We start from the raw sequence: 20869 nt of genomic DNA, 5'->3' as shown, positions 1-20869 counted from the left end.
TTTTGGCAAAAACTAATTTTCACTCGTTAGCACAAAATCATTGCAAACGATCTCATTGAAGGTTGGGAGGATGATTTTTCACTGGACGAGCAAAAAAAATAGGTTTAGTCAAAATGAAATTAGAATGCAGTTTTACAAATCTCAAGCATCATATTCTTCTACTGCCAACCTTTTATGGTGAGTTAATGGTGAAAATACTTGCAAGCTTGAAAGAATCGAGAGTCAGTACTCTGTGAGTATTCCACTTATGATTAAGAGTATCGAGCACGAAAAGGCATGGGACATGTCCTTCCCAATGAAACTCTTCAATTTGCCACTAAGACATAAAATGTTCAATCATTGGAATAATATCTCTTTTTCTTAATTCAGTTTGGATATGCTCTGTTAGAGAAAGTGTATCTTGGCACCATCAGTGGTGTATAATCTAGATATTGTAATCAGGAACAGCCTAAACATTACACATATATAAGCTCCGATTAGACATAGTAATATCATGCTTGCTCTTGTAGAGTAGATCCAAATCTAGATTAATGCAAAGAACTAAATGTCCAATGATGCTTGCTTGAGAGATTGTAAATGCCTTCTTATACATTAGGATAGAATGATAAGTCATATCAACAAAGGACATTTCTTATGAGCATTCATAACCACTGCAACTTTCCATTATTGATTAAACCTAACCCCATCATTTCAACTAGAAATCATTATTCACTTGTGATGCCTCTCCAATCCATTCTTCATAACAATTCAATTCATTTCAACTTAATTGATCCCTTCCTCCAATTAGTGTTAGCTGACACTAATTAACCTTCTTCATTGATTCAACACTTCATGTTGACTAACTTAGACGATATAGTAATCGGTGACATAATTATGATCGTGCCTATACACAACCCAATCACAATGCTGACACTAACACCGATTAATATCTGTTCTTTCAAATCATTGATCCAATCTTCAAAAAGATAGATCACCATCCCCTCTGTTGTTTGTTGACAATAATCATGACTAACCACAGATTAGTCAACTAAATTAGTATTCTTAACTACTGAACCATAAACACTTGAAATCACCCTTAGATCTTCTATGCAGCAATACAATCATTATTCTTATACTAATCCATTTATCTTCATCTCTATTCTTCTTTCTTATCAATACTCAAAAATATCCTTGAGATTATTCTTCAAATTGATCAACTTTAACTTATTTTTATAATTGATCTCCTTCATTTTGATTACATGTTCATAATAGATTCAGTTGCCAATGATGATTATGGTCTTTTGGTCAGTCAAATGATGGTAATGTCATCAACTATACACCCCCTACTTAATCAGTATTCTCATATGATCACAGCTCTATTATGGTCACCTATACTGATCATTATCATTGTGACTGTCATAATGTTGATCAATCATCGTCTACATTATTTTTCTACTGACCATATCCAATCTTCTGATCTTGACTTGAACATTGATGGATTGAATTCGATGACCTTGATGCTGACTGCTTGATAAGATTGATTTAACTAAATCTTTTCAAGGAATAAATAAACAAAAGAAAAGAGAATTATTGTTCTTGCTTCCATTGTGAAATTCTTGTACAATTATTGGCATAACTGAGAGAGAGGTAGCATCATCAGGTATTTTAACTCCAACAATTGATCAATAGTACTCCATTCAACATTTTATAGGAAGTGGTCCTGCCCTGCATGAAAGGTGCAGACACATGGCTAGGCCTAATTGGCGTCCGAGTCTACCATTTAAAACCTACATCATTCACCGTTGGTCACACAAGCTAGGTGCCTCCTTAACTAGCATGACCTCTGTTACAAGCAGCTGCTAACTTGTTAGCCATCCTAACAGTCAAATGATCCTACTAGGAATAAAAGCCATCCCTAACAGACAATTGTTGTTCTTAATCGGACTTAAATATTGATTATGAATGATTTCATTCTTTGTATTCTTATAATTCAATAAGAATAAATTAACCTTTCTCGCATCTGCATGATTATTGTTTAATTCTCCTTCATTACTGTTTTGTTTCAATTTAACATTGACATCAGATTAAATCCTTCTATTTCATATTGAATTCAGACAAGGTGCTGAGAGTGCCAAATATAAAATAGAGACTAAGTGTCCTTTTCTATCTTGTATGCTACTGAATTCTTTACTTACAGAGCAGTTACAAATCATTGCAGGTTCTTCATTATATATATTTCTTGATTAATTGTTATGAACAAGTTAGTTTATATTGATTCATATGATTCATAGAATAACAAGAGATATTTAATCTTGATTATATACTTTTTGTACAGACACCCATGTTGTATATCTTAAATAATGAAGATTGAAGGTAGTATGCATTATCATGTGCAGATTCAATCAAATGACATTGACCATAGATGCCATACTTCACATTACTTATGTGCCGATTAAATTAAAAGACATTGACTATTGATGAACATTTTCATATTACTCATATGCAGATTAAATTAAATGGCATTGACTAGATGATCTCTTTCATGCAAATATATTTCGATCCATGATCAAACATTTAGATTAAGTTAAGATTAAACAAGGATCAGCTTGCCTGATAAATAGATCAAAGATGATTCCCTTGGCTCGATATTGCAATTTTGATGGATCAACCCACCATCCTTCCACTTAATATTGCAGATGTATGATGTTTTTTAGTCACAGATGTATAAGTCAATTGAATGAGAGCTGATCTTTAGGGATCAATTCAGGCCTTAGCTCACGAAGCTAATTGGTAAATATGCAGTTACAGGTTTTGAAATTTGAACAGTAATTACAGAGCTCATATCGAATTATTTTATTGGGTATTCAAGACCATGCCATGATGCATTAATTGCTCGAGTTTTTCCTTGTCATTAGTCATTCTAGTGCAAGCTTCTGGGTCCACTAAATTCAGACACATAAATCTTAACATTTTGAGCCCAGTTTCTGGACACATCATCAGGAGTTAAAATAAATATCAAAGTTAATGTTAGTACGTATGTCATTCATAATACTTCTACATAGACAGCATACACTTCAACAAAACATTGGTAATGGCACATCTTAATAACAGTGAGCAACAAAAATTGGCTTCAAAATTGTAGTTTTGAGCAAAGCTTTAACATCACTCTTAAGTTTTAACTAATTTTCTAATATAGTTATGAAACATGAAAGAAACAATTAACAGTTTGACTATTGGATCCCTAACTTACATGATTTAGTTCAAATTTTTCTCACTGAATGATGCAATTTTCCTTAGCCGTGCAATAATATACAGAAGAAATGAGATATTATACTCATTGAAACAAACTACTGAGCCTTACTAATATCTCTGACACTACATATACCAAATTTAGATCATCCATCTATACTGAGCAATCTTATTACCACAAATGGGAAAAGCCATGAGATGGCAGTTCCATTTTGTCGAGCAGCAATTGTAGTTGGTCCAGCCAAAGATGGAATCCAAAAGAAACCTTCGGTCAAAAGACCCTTCAAACAAATAAGATCATAGAAACAACGTAAGCAAGTACGAATAACAAAGATCACAAGATTGTGTTAAAAATTTAAAGTAAGAATTCGCACTGAATGTAAGAAACTGATGAAATCTACATTATTACCTCATTCGCTACATTGGAAAGGGCCTGGTATAGTCCAATCCAAACAGGCATTGTAGCAAGCGTAGGCAGACATCCTATGGTTGTATCAAAATGGAATAAGAGTAATTTTTCGTTAGATAAAATTTTGAAAATAAAATAAGAGACATACCGTAGGTGAATGAGAAAGCTATTTAGTTGGTACAATGTTACAAACTTCTCAACATTTTTCATCTTTGCAAGGACAGGCACCCTCTCATAATATGAATTCTAATCAATATAAACACGTTTATTTAAAATCACAGGCCTACTATAGAAAATTCCTGGGATATTATGTATCTTCAGATTACTGAAAAATTAATCATAGAGACATGGACAAGTAGAGGTAATTCCCTGTGAGAACTAAATAAAACAGAAGTCAACCTAGATAGTTTTAAGCATTGCAACTGGAAATGAACCAGAGAAAAATAATCGAGATCAATGCTGTTAAAATTCTAACATCGATACTCATACTGGTCTGATTATGCAGACTGCACATTACTCTTCTCTCTTAGAATACCATTCTAAAGGTGTTTAAATACATTACTCTTGGCTAAAGAATGAGCAACAATCCTTGGCAATGATTTTTTGTTATGCACTAACAATAACTATTTAGTTATGTTGGTTAACCATTAGTCATCTCCTATGAGTGCCGATTTCAAGAAGGTAGTGTGGGCCAACCTAGAGAGGGTCATGTCCCTTTAGGGGACATGCCCTTTGGTTATGGTATAAGAGGTGGGTGTGGTTGAAGTTTAAGGACACACAAGTCTGCTCCTTAATCAACACTGCCCTAAGATGATTTGCAGAAATTAAAAGAATTCCCAGAATTATATTTTCTTCATTGATTCAAGACAGTATATTGAAGATCATCTACAGAAGACATAAAAAAGTACAATTTAAGTCTGATTCTTAACAGAATTTAGCAGAAACTTTACACGGTATCAGAGCTCTCGTAGTCGAACCTAGGCTCTGCAAATTAAATAATCAGGCTTGATAAATATCTAGCATTACTCTTCTATCTTCAATGGCATACACAATCAGACCCTAGGACAGGTTTGATGGGAAAGAACATTTTGAGGCTTGGAAATTCAGAATCATGATGATTCTTGAAGAAAATGATGTAAAACAATTTGTTAATTCAGCATCCAAACAACCTACTGCTGACCCTGATAAAACCATCTGAAGTAAAGGGAACAGGAAAGCCATACAAATCATATTAGATGGAGTAAAAAATGAAATAGTACCCATGCCAATGAAACATCAAACAACATTTGATATGATGAAAGCATTTTTAAATGCATATGAGGTTAACAATGCAACTAGAGTTCTCGCACTAAAAAGGCAACTTAATCATATACAAATAAAGAAGGCAGAATAGAGGAATTCTTACTTCCGACGGGTTGTTAGTCTAAGAGATGAACTTGCAAGTATAGGAACCATAATTAATGACATGAAACTGACACAGATGGCTATAGATGGATTGCCAGATTCATGGGAAACATTCGCACAAGGAGTAAGTGCCAGAGACAATCTTCCTAACTTCAATAGACTTAAGGGAGATTGTCTTTAGGAAGAATTCAAAAAACTTAAGAAAGGGGGAAAGTTCAAAATTGAAGATGAGGAACTTCATGTTCTTAACACAAATTCTTATAAAGGCAAGAAGAAGCACTTCAAAAAGAAATAGGGTAATCAAAAGAATGACAAACCTAAGAAAGATCTATCCAAAATAAAATGCTTCAAATGCAAAAAGTTTGGACACTTCAGATCTAATTGCCTTGAGAATTCTAAATAGCAAGTAAATTGTACAAACATTACTAATGAAGATAACTATGATCCTAAGAATCATGTATTGTATTCAGCACTATCAAATGAAGTATTAAGCAAGGCATGGGTGATTGATAGCGGATCATCCAGACATATTACCAGATACAAAGAAGCACTAGACTCCATATTTGAAAAAGTTGATGGCGAAGTTACCATCGGTGATAATTCTGCTCATTCAATCAAAGGAATTGGGAATTGCACCTTGAAACTAAAGACGAGTAGTTCTCTACATCTCAAATTAGTACTCTATGTACCAGCAATAAAAAGAAATCTAATCTCAATTACAGCACATGAAAATGATGGACAAAATATTGCATTCATGGATGATAAAGTATTGACTTGCTCTAAGAACTCCTCATTTAAAAAAGCAAAGTTGATTTGTAAAAGAAAGGAATACTTGTGTGAGCTAAATATAGAATCTTGTCAACCTATTCAAGCCTAAAGTCATGAAGTTGTTGATATAAACAAAATGTGGCACAGAAGGTTAGGCCATCTAAATTTCAAAACCCTATCAACTATGTAGAAGATGGTTACTGGTTTACCTAAGCTGAATAAAGATCACTCAAGCATATGCAGAGGGTGTGCTCTAGGTAAGAACACCAAACGTCCATTTCATGATAGCATTAGAAAATTAACAATGTGTTGGAATTAATCCACTCAAATTTATATGGACCTATGTCTGTTCCTTCTTTTGGAGGATTCTTGTACTATATACTTTTCATAGATGACTTCTCTAAGAAAACTTGGATTTACTTCTTAGAGTGTAAAGAATAAGAAGAAATCCTTAGGAGATTTAAAGAATTAAAAAACTTAACTGAAAATTTATAAGGACTCAAAATTAAAACTCTTAGGACTGATGATGGGGGGCAATATACCTCAGAGTTGTTACAAGAGTTTTGTAAAGAAATAGGAAATAAGCGGGAGTATACCGTTCCTTATAACCCACAACAAAATGGGGTAGCAAAAAGGAAGAATAGGACAATTATAGAAGCTGCAAAAGCTATGATATTTGATCAAAATCTAGAATATTATCTATGGGCAGAAGCCTCTTGTACTGTTGTTTATATTCAAAACAAAAGTCCTCACTCCTACCTAAAAGATAAAACTTCTGAAGAAGTGTTTACTAAGGTTAAACCTAATATAAATCATCTTAGAGATTTTTGAATGCCCAATATACATACATTTTCCTACACTAGCATTTGGAGGCAAACAGTTAATGACAAGTTTGCAATAGCTAACAACAAGAGCAGTACTTGGATCATGATTGACACGGTGTCTTATGAGGTGGTCTCTTCCAAATTACTATGGAAAAATACATATCATGGCTTTGATCTCAAGCACCTTGAGTTTTTAGACCAATGAGAGTTCTCATGCATTACATCAGCAACTCAAGTTGGGATGACATGTTTTATTTTATACATATAGCAAGTGTTATGCACTCCCATGGGAGATCACTCGTAGTTGCAAAGTTATTCAGTGATAATATCTTTTTGGGGTACTCTTATCTCTTCATACCTAACAGACGTGACATGATAGTCTGGGACCTTGGTATTGACTTGCTTGCTAGATTACTTCAGCAAGGGTTTGATGAGCGACCTCACAATTCCAAGTATTTTATGTTTATCAAAGTAGAGGAGCAGTTTGGTATAGCCCCAATCTTGAGGTTGATATGGGATCCATGTATTTGATTTCAGCAAGTCATTGCAAATTGCTTGAGGGCAAGTAATCTTTGCGAAGGGAGGATAGTAATGTCCACTCATTTCTAGCTCGTCTATCATAATGTGTCTATAACCCTATTTGCCTTAGTCCCATGGGCTAACCAGAGCTTTCCAGGGATCAGAGTGAGAATCAGCCTAAGCATTTCTAGTTTTAGGCCAATCAGAGTTGAATTGTTAGGGTTTCTAGATACTTACTAGTAGGTTAGCAAGGTTTTGTATTTTTGACATTTCGGTATTGGACTTGGAGTGTCTCGCCAAGATCCTTCTGACAAGCTATCACACAATTTTCCTAGTCTGATTGGTTATTCATTTTAATGCTTGAAGATTAAATAGTTTTAATAAAGTAACTTATAATTAAAGTGCATATTAATAAGTCAACTTATTATTAAAAGGTTATATTATTCTCTTAAGTGGAAAAAATGTCATTTTAAAAAAAAAGAATAAAAGATGAAGAGATAGGCAAGGGGAATGTGATGAGTCACGAGGTTGTGCTTAAAAGAAGAAACAAATCTCATTTGCTACATGCTTTGATATATGATTTGATTTCTATTATTTTAGAGGGATTTGGAAACTTCAACTTTCAGTCAATTCGAAGACCAAAACCCTCAAGCTTGCAGGCACTCGACGAAATCCATTGTCTACTAGAGATATCACACGAGTATCTCACTTGTGTTTAAATCTGTCTATCTCATTATCCAATCTGACTATAATTTTTGTGTTTATGATTAGATTTTGTTATTGTTTTGATGAGGGATTGAAAAGAAATATTATTTTCAGAATTTATAGTTTCAGTTAGATATTCGTAATTTGTTGAATGAATTTGAAAACTATTGCATGTGAATATATTGTTGAAATTTTTATGTTACATTTTGAGAAATTTGAGGAAAAATATTTGTTTGGGATATTACGATCGAGCATGGTGGCAGGAGACAATGGAGAGCCACCGAGATTAAAGATGCCCTTCAACGCTCACGAGTACACTCAGCCATTCAGATGCTAGTGTTCCCCATTTGAGATTTTGAAATACCCCTCATAGCTATGATTGCTTCATATGACTGAAAACCAGAAATCCATCTTTGAGTATTAACGGTGCACAATTACAATACCATTTTCAGTCCCTACATTCACTCGAATGTTCAACATCCTAGGATAGGACCAAAAGATTGAAAAATGATGAACAAAAATAAAAACCTCTACATTTGGTCTACCGAGGGGACTTGACACCAATGAAGTGGAAGACTATGGCACAGGCAATCAAGGAGTGTGACTTCACAAAATCACTTACTACGCCTACATTTTGACAATATTTACTAGATGTCATGAAGAGTTATCTCACAGGAGCGCCAAGCCTCAAATATTGCAATATTGCTAATTTCTTTGATGAATGGGTTATGTTATGGCAAAGTGTATGACTGGGCATCTGTACTTTCAAAGTGGATTCATGAGTTTTTGACATTATAAAACACAACCTTATGTATGCTTTATCACACTATTGGGATTTTCATAGATGATGTGTGCACGCTAGTGCCTCCAAATCACTATGGTCAATTGCAACCATGGAATCATTTGGAGCCTTACTAACTACCTATTATTCTATCGGACACTTGGATAATTTTACAATCAGCAGTGATGCTTAGCCCAGCAAGAAGTCTAGGCGCCAGGTAGTTGTGTCCAAGAGAGAGTCAAAATCAAATGAGGGCGACACTAGAGGAGTCTAGGCATACCTCATCCAGGGTTAGTGGAGGCAGTGGTATTTTTTGTATGATGAGTCAAGGGGAGGGGAGGCATCAAGTCGTATGGAAGGAGACGAAGATGCTTTGGTCATAGATGAGGGAGTGGATGGTATTGCAAGAGTGACACTATCACCATGTAGTACCCCACCTTTAGGTAGTAACCCACCATCAAGGTGTGTTGTGTCATCAAGTACCCCAACCACATCAGGTGATGTTGCACCATCAGGTGGTGTCCCGCCTTTGAATGGACCGATACCAGTGGGTATGAGGGTCGTCTTTGCTATAGCCCTACTACAGGTCGATAGTCAATTGGTTCCCCAACCACCTCAGGTGTGAGTTTTGGAGCCATTCTTGTACCTAGATTTGGAAAATTGCAGACACCAACTAGTGTGCATAGAGTAGTGAAGCCCATGAAGCCAATATTTGAGTACATGGAGCAGCCAATAGTTGAGGCCATGGAGTATCTTGCCAACACTCAAAGATGCCTAGAGATGAGATAGTTGAGTAAGAGACCTCGAACCCAAAGGTGACCACGTGTAGGCTTGGTTGAGCTACTACCAAGTGACTCCCATGTAACCCATTGGACATGCACCTCTTCACTGCAGTAGCCAATACAACTGCCACAGCATGAGATTGTTGATATTGATAATTTGGACAAGGGGAGTACCCATGTCGGGGAGTCTAAGGGCAAGGCACCTGCACACATTTAGCGCAATGCCCTGGACTCGCAGCTATTTGGGTGCCCCCAAGCAGTTTTGGGTGCGTATGGAGCCCAAAACACAACATGTTTGGTGGATACAGTGTCTAGCGCACAAAGGATGGTGACCTTGATACAAGACTCGACATGTGGAGCACTTATTGGCATTTTCTAAAGGGGATTGTGATGAGGCATTTTTGCAAAGTTTCAACTCTTGGGAATGGCCTATTACAAAGACGCCTTTCATGTTGGAGGATTGCAAGGTTCAAAAGCCCATAGGAAAATAGGACTCGTTCCTTTCTCAGGAGGGTCAAGCAAGCATTCTGGGACAGGTATTATGAGCTCAAGGTTAACTGTTATGATTATTTATGATTAAATAATTTATTATGATAATATAATTTAACTGCAGAGAATTTTCTTGTAGGAAGCACATCGAAGGGGTGGAAGCATTGTCAGAAAAGAATTAGGCAGAAGCATCACCATCACTGGACAAATGGGTTGAGGACCTAGTGACTTGAAAACAAGATACATCTGTGGGAACCACATGGGCTATTTAAATAAATAATTTGAGAAACATAAATAATTGGGTTAAAATATAAAACATACCTCAGGATTTAATATGATCTTTTAGCATATTATTATAATAGATATATCTATATACGTACATATAAATATAAAAATGAAATAACACCATTATATTATAATAATTTAGTAAAATGATGTCGCCTCGGCCCTCATTAATATATTCACATGTACATATATATATATATATATATATATATATATATATATATATATATATATATATATATATATATTCAAATTATAATCTTCCAACTCTATTTCTTTCCATTTTAATATTCTTTATTTTTAACCGATTAACACTTGGCATGATAAATTGAATTAATAATTCGAATTCGAATGGATTCTTTGAACTAATGGAAGTCGAGAAGCCACAGCTAGTCTTTTTTTATAGAAGCCATATTAGAAGTCGAGCAACGCAACTCCCAACCTTACTATCTTTCTGCTATCATTTCCCTATGCATGCTTTGTAACCAGCCGAGTTTCCAAGATATCACAGTATATTACCTATATCCGCCCGCACCTTGGAATTGTCGTATCCAGCTTGATCAAATTCGTGTGTTTCTATTAAGCCGTGCAAGAGTTCCAGCTGGAGGACGTGAGGGTGCCGAATCCAAGTCATGTCTTCAATAAACCAAGTTATATGAAATGCTTCCAACGTTTTATTTACTACCTTTTCCCTGAATGTAAGACATACCGCAGCCGGCTAGGCATAGTAAATCAGTATTAGGACAGAGATTATCATATGTAGCACTATTATTGGCCACATTCAAATCACAAAGAAACTTCCATATTTGTTTTTCTTTGTCTATATATTTATTCATTGTATCTTAGACCATCAATAAAGAAGTCAATGGTAACTTTAGAGGTCTCAAAATGATATTTGAACCATCAAAAATAGTATGGATATCAACAATAAGAATTATAGTGTTTTAAACCATAATGAATGTGTAATAAGACCCGTATGCTCATCCAAGGCAGCCAGGAATAACCGGCAATAAAGCCACAATGGTGAAGAGGTGAAAATGGGGTAGTGAGCTCATAAATCCAATGCACCTGGGATTCACCGACTGATAGCCATGAAATGGTGGAGAGGTGGAATGAATCTGCAAGAACACAGAAGAGAAATCAGATATGATTAAATTAATAAATTAAACAATAAATTCTACAACCTGCAAGGATATCTTTTTCAAAGCACAAATTGTGATAAGCTAGAACATGTGTTGTTCATGAATTTGTTGGGAATCAACAGATAGAGCCGATTGCTCTGAGATCCAAGCACCTAGGACTCACCAGTTGTATAGCCATGGAAAGGGTGAAGAGGTGAGATGGAGTCTGCAATGACTTAGAAAATAAAGGTCATATATGACACATTAAATCTAGAATAATATCATGTAATAGTTCATGCATGATCCTGTCAATTGTATCCTCTTGCTGTCAAGTCGAATGGTGTGTTTAACTACCAGGATTCTCAGTAGATGACAGATGTTCCAAGTCCAATTCCGGGTAGGGAAGGTCTTTCTCATTAGAGATTGTGTGGGGAATATGTTAAGGTCCGAGGTTGGGTAATTAAGCCCCTGACAATGTTTCACCTCTCCCCAAGTTGTTGAACATACAACAGACAAAGATAAGCTATACATTCAATTTCTTGTCAAACACAGGTATTATCACTTTTATGATGTATATGCAAGAAGGTAAGATTAATTGAGTTATATCATCATTATAATTATTTTACACTTAGATGTGAGAGATAGATTTATGGATTGTCTTTCATTTATATGAATAATAAATATGAGCATATCTTCTAATCTTATGTTATTGCCACAGTTAAGCAATAGAAAGGAAAGGAATGATACAGTGGTATCTGAAGCCCTAAATGATACAGTGGTATCCTGAAGCCCTAATTGATTCAATGGTATCTGAACCCCTAATTGATATAGTGGTATCCGATGCCCTAAATGATCCAGTGATAACTGAAGCCCTAATTGATACAGTTGTATCTGATGCCCTAAATGATCTAGTGGTAACTAAAGCCCTAAATGATACAGTGGTAGGTGAAGCTCTAAATGATCCAATGGTAATCGATGCCCGAATTGATACAATGGTATGTGATGCCCTAATTTTATTTAGTGGTATTTAAGGATAATTGTCATTTGATTTTGATATAGTGGTATTTGTGGACTAACCTGGGCAGTTGCAAAAGCATCCCTACAATGATTTCAAATTTCAAATTTCTATAGCATGTGGATTTTAATTTCTATAGTAATTCATTGATGGTGTTTTAAGTTCTTAGTTAAGAAATTTTGTCTAATTGATTTTAACCGTCAATCTTTTCCATATGAACGAAACTAATTTAACTGTCTTCCTATGAAAATGAAGTAATATCTGTATTTACTCTTGGGTTGGCTATGGTTGTACACATACGTACACACAAACGCACATACTCTCATAAAATGCAAAACATTATATACTCACATTTCATTTGATTGATTCAATGTCAAATGTCAAATCAATACAAAATTACAATCAATAATCTTAATGTTGCTTTGCATCAAGAGTATCAAGGTCAAAATTTGGTTCATTTGAATCATGAGTTGTTGCAACACCACTCTCACTAGCCATGTCCTATGTCAAATTTTTCTCATGTAAAGAGACTATAGAAAGTTGTGTGACGGAAGCATTTATGTCCTCACATTCATTGATTACATCTTGATTCTTCATTACTCACTCCTCAAAATCAACTTTCTTATGTAACAAAGACACAAGTTGGAATGCACATAGACCAACTCATGTTGCAAGGCAAAATATGATTTTTACTCTGAGGGTGTGGATAACCTTTGCACATAACTTACTTTGGGTCAAATCATGAGTACAAACACAAATTAGTATGTTAATAAGCACTGTCTATCTATCCATTGAACAAGTCTTGAAGCACAATAAACATTGTCTATCTATCTAAGATAACAAATACCAAACACAAGAGACCCATTCACCATCTAAGACTAAAGTACATAAGATAATAGAAACAAACAGTTGTTCTGGTAAGTTCACGATGAAGAAGGAAGAAAAAATGCATTAAGTTCTCAACAATTATACACATGCACTCACATTGAGAAAATTGAAAAAAGGGATCCTCGGCTAAAATGAAATAAAGATAAATGAATTTTATTATCAAAACAAAATTTAAGTCTCATAAAAAATGCCATACATGTTACTGACTTCCTCTCCAGACCCATATGTTATAAAGACAAATACATAGATTTAATTGTCTGTCAAAATATTTGAAAGGTAATAAACAATTAAATGCTTGTTAATAATGTGTAGTTTTTTATTGTTACTGACTAAAAATAAACATCCAACAAGGTATGAATCAGTAGGTCATCACCTGCTAATGGATTCACTCCAGCTTGCTTATACAAGCGAGCAGTCTCAAGTTGTATCCTTTCCTGTAAAAGTTGATAACACAAGACAAATGATACCCAACAATAAAAATTGACTGAAATGAAATTGATCCTCTAAAGTAAATGACCAAATAAGAAAAATGCAAATAAATATTAATAATGTTTTTTTTTTTTTTTTTTTGTTTACCCTCATCTTCACCTTCAATGCAAAAGAACGTTCATGAAGAGGTAAATAACAAATGAATCATCAATCAAGTATAAATAATTAACGAGATTGATATCAAGCCATAGATTTATTCATAATGAAGTACTCTAGCATTCTAAGATATATTGAAGGGATCCTTAATAAAAGACATGCACATCTAGCCAAACAAAAAGTGATGAGGCACCACAATACCTAAACACAGCTGAAATGCTTTCAGCTTTCATCCAAAAGCTCTCACCCCCATGACATACACAAAAATAAAATAAAAAGTAGCTACAGAGCACATAAAGTAACTTCCTTACATGTGTAATCATTTGAACATTATCTAAAGAAACAATTTGTTACTAATAGGTTATGAAGTAAATTATCTTAACTGCCATGAACTATTTTCGAACCTGCTACTATTAAATCATTAAGAAAAAGAAAATGGGTTGCACTGCAAAGCAGGTGAATCTCAGAAGAGGGTTCACAGTCCACACTCCATTTTCCTTGTCATAAAACCAGTCTCTACGACTGTTTCATTAGTTTCTGAATGCTGTGGCCACAACACGCCCTACTTTGTAAACTAGGGACTGCTCTCTGTTTTCAATAATTTTATATTTTAAATTTCTTTGGATGTTGGGTATGTGGTGTTTTGAATGTATTAGCAATTATAAAAAATTCCACGTTGCAAATCATGGCCTGAATAGTATGTTTCTTTGGAAGTAACATGTGCTAAAATTATATGTCACATGGTACCTGGTATTTCTTTTGATGCTAGAATACACAACCAACACGGTAGACTTGTTTGTGTTCTTAGAGATACCAACCATAACTGCTAAGCATTATATAAATATTTTATTAAGTGTTAATTGTAATTTTTGTGAAGTTCTTCTTACTGATTGACTTTTGATAACTAGATTTTTTTTTTTTTAAAGAAGGAAATAATCGGCTGGCCTTGTATTTTCTTTTACCAACACTGAATTATCAGGGAAGAGAAACATTTCTATTCACTTCATTTTATGTTGTGTTTGAAGGTGCATTTACCCTCACAAGATTAATGAATTAGTGTGAGTCATCTCCTTGAAACTTCAATCAATTCTACATATTCTCATATAGAATTTTATGGCAATTATTGTCAGGCAACTTAGATCTCGTTTCCAGACATTCATGGTCCCTTTCAATGAGGATATTTTATGAACAGATGAGGACACCATGACTTTTTGTGCATATTTACAATTTCAGAGACAATAATATGCCATCAAAGGTTTGAACCAGCATAAGGAGTAATGCATGGAACCAAACCCCAAGCAATAATCACACACCAGTTGCCATACCACTTCTAGAAATTTTCATGAGCTTAAAAAAAAATGGCTTTCACTATTACTTTTGGCTCATTTTTATATTTGCAAATTCTTATAATGATCTCTTCGATCATTTGTTAATAAATAATACATCAAATATTTTACCAATTACTTGTCATAATATTTATAACATCTAATTTTTTTTCTATATACCAATTACTTGTCATAATATTTAAAAGTAAAAGTGGAATTTGAAAGGGCCCCAACCCTTTTATAAAGATCAAAAAAAAAAATGCATCAATGAAGCACAACAAACATCAAAAGACATGATAGCAAGGACCTAACAGAGCTAAGACTGTAAACCAACTGCAACCTTTCAGCACCCCTACAAGAAGCGAAAAAAAACTAGCATTGGGACCAACAAATACCAGGGACCAACAAACTCAAGGAGGCTTGAAGTTTTATCTCTTCAAGAGTTTTGAACATTAATAATGGCCCGGTCTATTGAACCATTGAAGCCAATTTCCTTCCTAGCTGTAATCCCTTTTTTATTTTAGAAATGTGTTTCATATAAAACTTCTGCAGAACAAAAATACACATCATTAAATAGTTACATCTTTGAAGCATAATGCTTAACATGAGAATTCTCTCCACATATAGTGTAATGTCCCCTTTTGAGGCATTGGCTTTTTCTACTGGCTACCCTATGACTTTAGTCCTATAGGCTAACATCGTGATTCGGGGAGACTTATAAGGGTGTTCTACAGCTATTCAGCTTCTATGCAGCTGACCTTCTGGTGCTTATTTCTGTATTATTCAGCACAGAGTGGTGTGCCTTTCAGGGATTCTTAAGGAGACTTTAATGCACACGTACTATTTTTAGTAAGCCACTTGGATGTTTTCCTCATACTCATTCTTTATAGAAGTCACCGAGGTTGTCAATTGGCATCATATCTATATCTTGAAAGTGGATGGATTATTCTAATGAGTTGATATTAGCAATGATTTGTTAAATTGTTAAGGTTAAAACAAGTTCAATTTTAATTAAAAAAATTATATTAAATGACTTTAGGATATGACAACATAAAGAGAATTTAATATCACTTTAAGTCATTTTTGTAAAGTGACTTTATTTCGGTGCATAGGGAGTTGTAAGGTTTTAAATAATTTAATAGTATTTTATGGAGATATGTAATGTCCCCGTTTTTGGCGAGTCCATGCAGTTATGGTGTTAGCTCATCAGAGTGACCCTCATGAGCTGACAAGGTGATTTGGGGGTCCCAGTTGCAGAATTACTATTTTTAGTAAGTCTATTTTTGGTAGTTGTTGTTTTTGACAGTGCAATGGGTGGCTCTAGCAATTGGTCGTCACCTGCAGTGGATAAGGTTTATAGTTGCATGAGCTGTTATTTATTAATTAATTATTAAAGTTGCATTATTATAGTAATATTTATGTTATTATAATAATAACATTAAAAGATATTTCTAAAAGAGTGTGTTGGAAAGTTTCAAGTGTTGAGTTCTTTTGAGAAACTTCCGCAATTTCTGAAGTGGAGTTCTTTGGGAAACTTTTGTCAACAAGGGATTATAAATAGGAGCTCATTTCATTGGGAAAAGCACGCTTGGATAATTTATTTTCTTTTGTTGCCTCTGTAGCTTTTTCAGAGTTTCTTGATTTTGTGCCCTTGCTGAGGTATATGGGTTTTACGCTGATTAGTGCTTCCACAACTGAGGTATAGTGGATCAAATTCACAATTGGTCAAATTTGAAATTATAGACGTCTTCCATTTCTGTTAAGTCTGTATCTTTGGAAGGCATAGGGGTTGGAATTTACTCAAGGCATGGGGGTTCTGATTTTTGGTGCCAATTGTGTTTGGTAATTGGCGTTTTGCATTTCCAAATATTAAAAAGGTTATATCTGTATTGAGGCATGATAACATACTGCAAATTGTGATAATCTTCCTGAGAATTGGAGTGAGAGGTTGGAGTTCAATATTCCTTACAGCTGGGTGTTACTACGCCTGTTCAAGTAGTGGCATTGTATGGTTCGAATCTGCATTTGGGAGGGTTCTGTGATTGTGTGTTGAGATATCACTTTGGGCAATTGATTCACAGACTGTAGGCATTTCTTTCAATTGCATATGACCCTGCTGCAGCGATAATGTCATCTGTGTATGAGTGGCGGCATGCTGAAATTGCAAAGGCTGGAGATTCATTCTGTGTGCTTGAACTGATTGCTTTGGGCCTACTGTTGAATGCTTTGTTGGTACCATTTTCCATACTTCTATGGTTAGCAGAGAGGGACTGCGTTTTGGAGGAATTGAGCAGACCTGTTGATCTTAAGAATTGGTTGGCTCTGGCCGACTACAGGTTCCATTCAATTTAATTGAAATTCTGATTTTAATTGCTTCTATAGATTTCTGTATGAGTATTTCCTGTGTTGTTTGAATTTGGATAAATTGAATCATTCAGTCATTACATCTCCAGCTCATTTCTAAGTATAGATCTTTGGAGGGCCAACAGAGATTATTACTGGAGAAGTATTTTTCTGTATCTCTTGTGAGGACATTATGTTGGATATTATGCTAAGGCGGAATTTGGAAATGGGATATGCTCCTTTGATGTAATTGTTTTTGTCAATACTATAAGTCTGATTATAGTTGTATGAATAGGATCTTATTAAAAAACTAATCTCATAACTAAACTTGTGGCCCACATTTACAAAATATTCACATATGTTCAGCCCAACCCAGATAGGGGTTTTTACAAGACAGGTGCCAATGTTGGGAGATAGAAGGTGAATATACAATTAATTCATGAAGTGACTTTAAATTAATTAAAATTATTAAGGGGTCACTTAATTATTATTCTCAATTGCAAGTTAATATGAATGTTAAAAGTGAAACATTGAAATAGGGTTCCTTGAAACTTCATGAGAGGATTATGAAAGGAGTTTTCAGAAAGTCATTTATACTTGGCTTACTTATTTTCTCTTTAAGAAGATTGAGAGCTTTGCCCTTCATCTATGGATATTTGAGGATGGCAACCATTGGAAATCAATGGATTAGATGAAAATCCAACTCCACATTGAGGAATGAATCCATCTAGGGTTCGTCATTGAGCATATTTATAGGTTTTACATCATTTGGAGCTTTAACAGCTAGGACCAGTTAGGTTTGATTTGTATTTGCAGGTGGAAGACATGTTACTTCCGATTCAGAGGTTTATTCGCCATATTTTTCATAATACCATGGATAGCTAGGTTTTGGCATGAATTTTGTGAAGGATTTTAAAGATTTCTTACATGTTGAAGGTTTTCTGCAGCCGCATTAATAGTGACACTCCAGTGATCTGAACAGTGCTTACAGAAGATTTAGATTTGTTTAGGCAAGGACTTGATTGTAATTCATTGCTAAGTCGTGCATAAGGTTTGAGCACTTACTACAGAGTCCTAGCACTAACATTTGGAGGTGATTTAAGCAGCTATTTCAGACACTTGGGATGGCCTCATCCTTGTTTCAGTTCTGCCATAACATAAGATTCATATGCAGTTCATAATCAAACCGTCCATACCCGGATGATTGGCATTTTATGCATCAGAACATGGAAGGAAAAATCAGGTATGTCATTGTACTGAAACTCATTGAATTCAATAAGAAAACCTTTCTGTTCAGAATTATATCAGACTTCTGATTTAAATATATTTGTTGTTATTTCATATGTTAAATGTTTCTGTGATTTCTTCATATCATGGCAAAAACAACTATGCAATGAAAACTCAAAATGCATACGCTACAACTCAGAAAATTACATTAGAAATTAGAAAATCAAATAGTGTGCGACTTGTTTGACAAACTGTCAAACTACCAAAACTAGAAATTCAGGGCAGAATAAGGGTGGGACATTACATATAGGAAAGGATAAAAATACTTGAGCCCACATCTCAAAATTCAGAGTTTCACGTCTCTTTAAAAACCACTGAAATTTAGTTGGTAAAATCAAAGCCAAGTCTTGTCTAAAAAGCCTCGACTTCCCCATGCTAAGAGGGGAATTATCCTGAAAGATGGCATAGCACCTTGACCTCTAAAGAAAACTGATTTCTGCCAAACAAGTTGGATGCTATAAACCCTTGCAGCTGCCCCAAACCATCCAAGAGTCCCCTAAAAGTGGCCTTATCCAAAAGAGGGAAGCAATAAAAAAGGAAACTGAAATCATCTTGAAGCCATCCCCTCTAGTTGTTGGAAATTTCCTGAAGATATGATCAACTGTTTCTTCCTTCCCGCATGGAGTGCAAAATTCATCTATAAATCCTATCTTAGCCTTACTTTGCTCAAACTGAAAATTCCAAAACCTTCTAATTAATCCCATGCATTGGGTTGACAACTTTCTCAATTACACCACCCAAGCCCTCACTAAAAATATTCTTCTCCCCACAGACCTCCTCTGAAATTTTAAAAAAAAGTTAAAAATATTATCAATAATTTTTCTAAAGTTGATCCTAGCCAAAGAATGGAAAACCTTCTATGTAGTCATCCAAGTAATTAAAGTAAAATAATTGTATCAGTCGAGTGTTTATTCCGTTATGTTTTGTCAAGTCGCTGTTATGCGTTGTAGTCAGTAGTTCCCATCTGGTTGTTGGTTAGTAGTTACCGACGGTAATCTTAACTAATGATGAGTTGCTTTATATTGTACCTTTGGTTCATAGTCAGCAAATAGCTGCATATCATCAAATAAAAAATCAACGAGAATGACATCTTCCACATACTGTGTAAATTCATAATTCATCTGCATAACTGTTTCAGAAATCGAAGGAAATTTTGTCCCAAGCAAACTAGGAAAATTTATGACACAAACTTTGGTTAATAGCTTGATATCAAAATATTACAATTCAAGGAAAGACTCCCAAAGCAAAGGGGCTAAAACAACTCAAGTAAAGAACAGACATTCATCTTGTTTTTTGAATTTAAACTTCACGTGCTTGATGAGTTTAATTGATTAAATATCCATTGTATATTATTAACATAAATTGATATATTTGCAAAATTCATTAATTGATATCTGCTGAATGATACTAAGACTAATTAATATCTTATTCAATGTTAAAGAGATATTGACATTATTTGATATATTAGTAAATTAATTAATATCTGTTTTATTTGATATAGTTATTAAATAAACTAGTTCTAGTAATCAGTATTCCATTTCAAAGGGAATCAATGCTAAAGCATTTTCCTCGCAAATTGAAACATCATACGCTGAACAATATAACTATTACACAAACCATGTGGAGGGACACGGCATGATTAGCACTTCTTATTGGATTATTTTAAAAAAGACACACGTGGAGGAGACAAAAACCCTCGCATGTATCCCCTGAAGCTATTTATAAGGCAGAACACATGAGAATAAAAAACCATTAACAGATGATAGGAGAAAACAATGACCAGTCATTGAACCAAGCTATCTTGGGTATACATAAACAGAAGCAATAACCAGGAGACTCTGCTTATCGGCATAGAGCTTGGAGAAAACTGTATACACAAAGCACAGGAAGGACATACTGGAAACACCAAGGGAACCTATGACCATTGGAATCACAGACAGATTGCATAGAATAGGTTCCTATATGATTTAATTATACATATATAGATTTCTAAAGATTATATGGTGTTTTTCATATTATTAACATAAACATCAGATAATTATCTAATTTCATATCATATATGTACATGTACATTTGAAATATATAAGCACTGCATTACATGCTTTTGTCGT

General features: G+C 34.6%; 1 protein-coding gene across 4 annotated transcripts in view; it reads right to left on the bottom strand.

Annotated features, from left to right (window-relative positions):
* LOC149543575 (inner membrane protein PPF-1, chloroplastic-like) overlaps positions 1–20869 on the bottom strand; it is a 223081-nt gene that overhangs the window by 89233 nt on the left and 112979 nt on the right. For all 4 annotated transcript variants that reach the window (XM_089798350.1, XM_089798351.1, XM_089798352.1 and 1 more), the window contains 3 exons: positions 13592–13652; positions 3638–3711; positions 3405–3509 (listed from right to left, as the gene is read on the bottom strand). In XM_089798350.1, the coding sequence (XP_089654476.1) occupies positions 3405–3509; positions 3638–3711; positions 13592–13652 (240 nt within the window). The remainder of the gene's footprint in view (positions 1–3404; positions 3510–3637; positions 3712–13591; positions 13653–20869) is intronic.

This window comes from Cupressus sempervirens, chromosome 8 (genome assembly GCF_028749045.1).
Source record: "Cupressus sempervirens isolate cs-2001-9-10 chromosome 8, ASM2874904v1, whole genome shotgun sequence".
Lineage (NCBI taxonomy): Eukaryota > Viridiplantae > Streptophyta > Pinopsida > Cupressales > Cupressaceae > Cupressus > Cupressus sempervirens.
The sequence above is the reverse complement of the archived record's forward strand: the minus strand, read 5'-3'. Positions and strand labels throughout refer to the sequence as shown.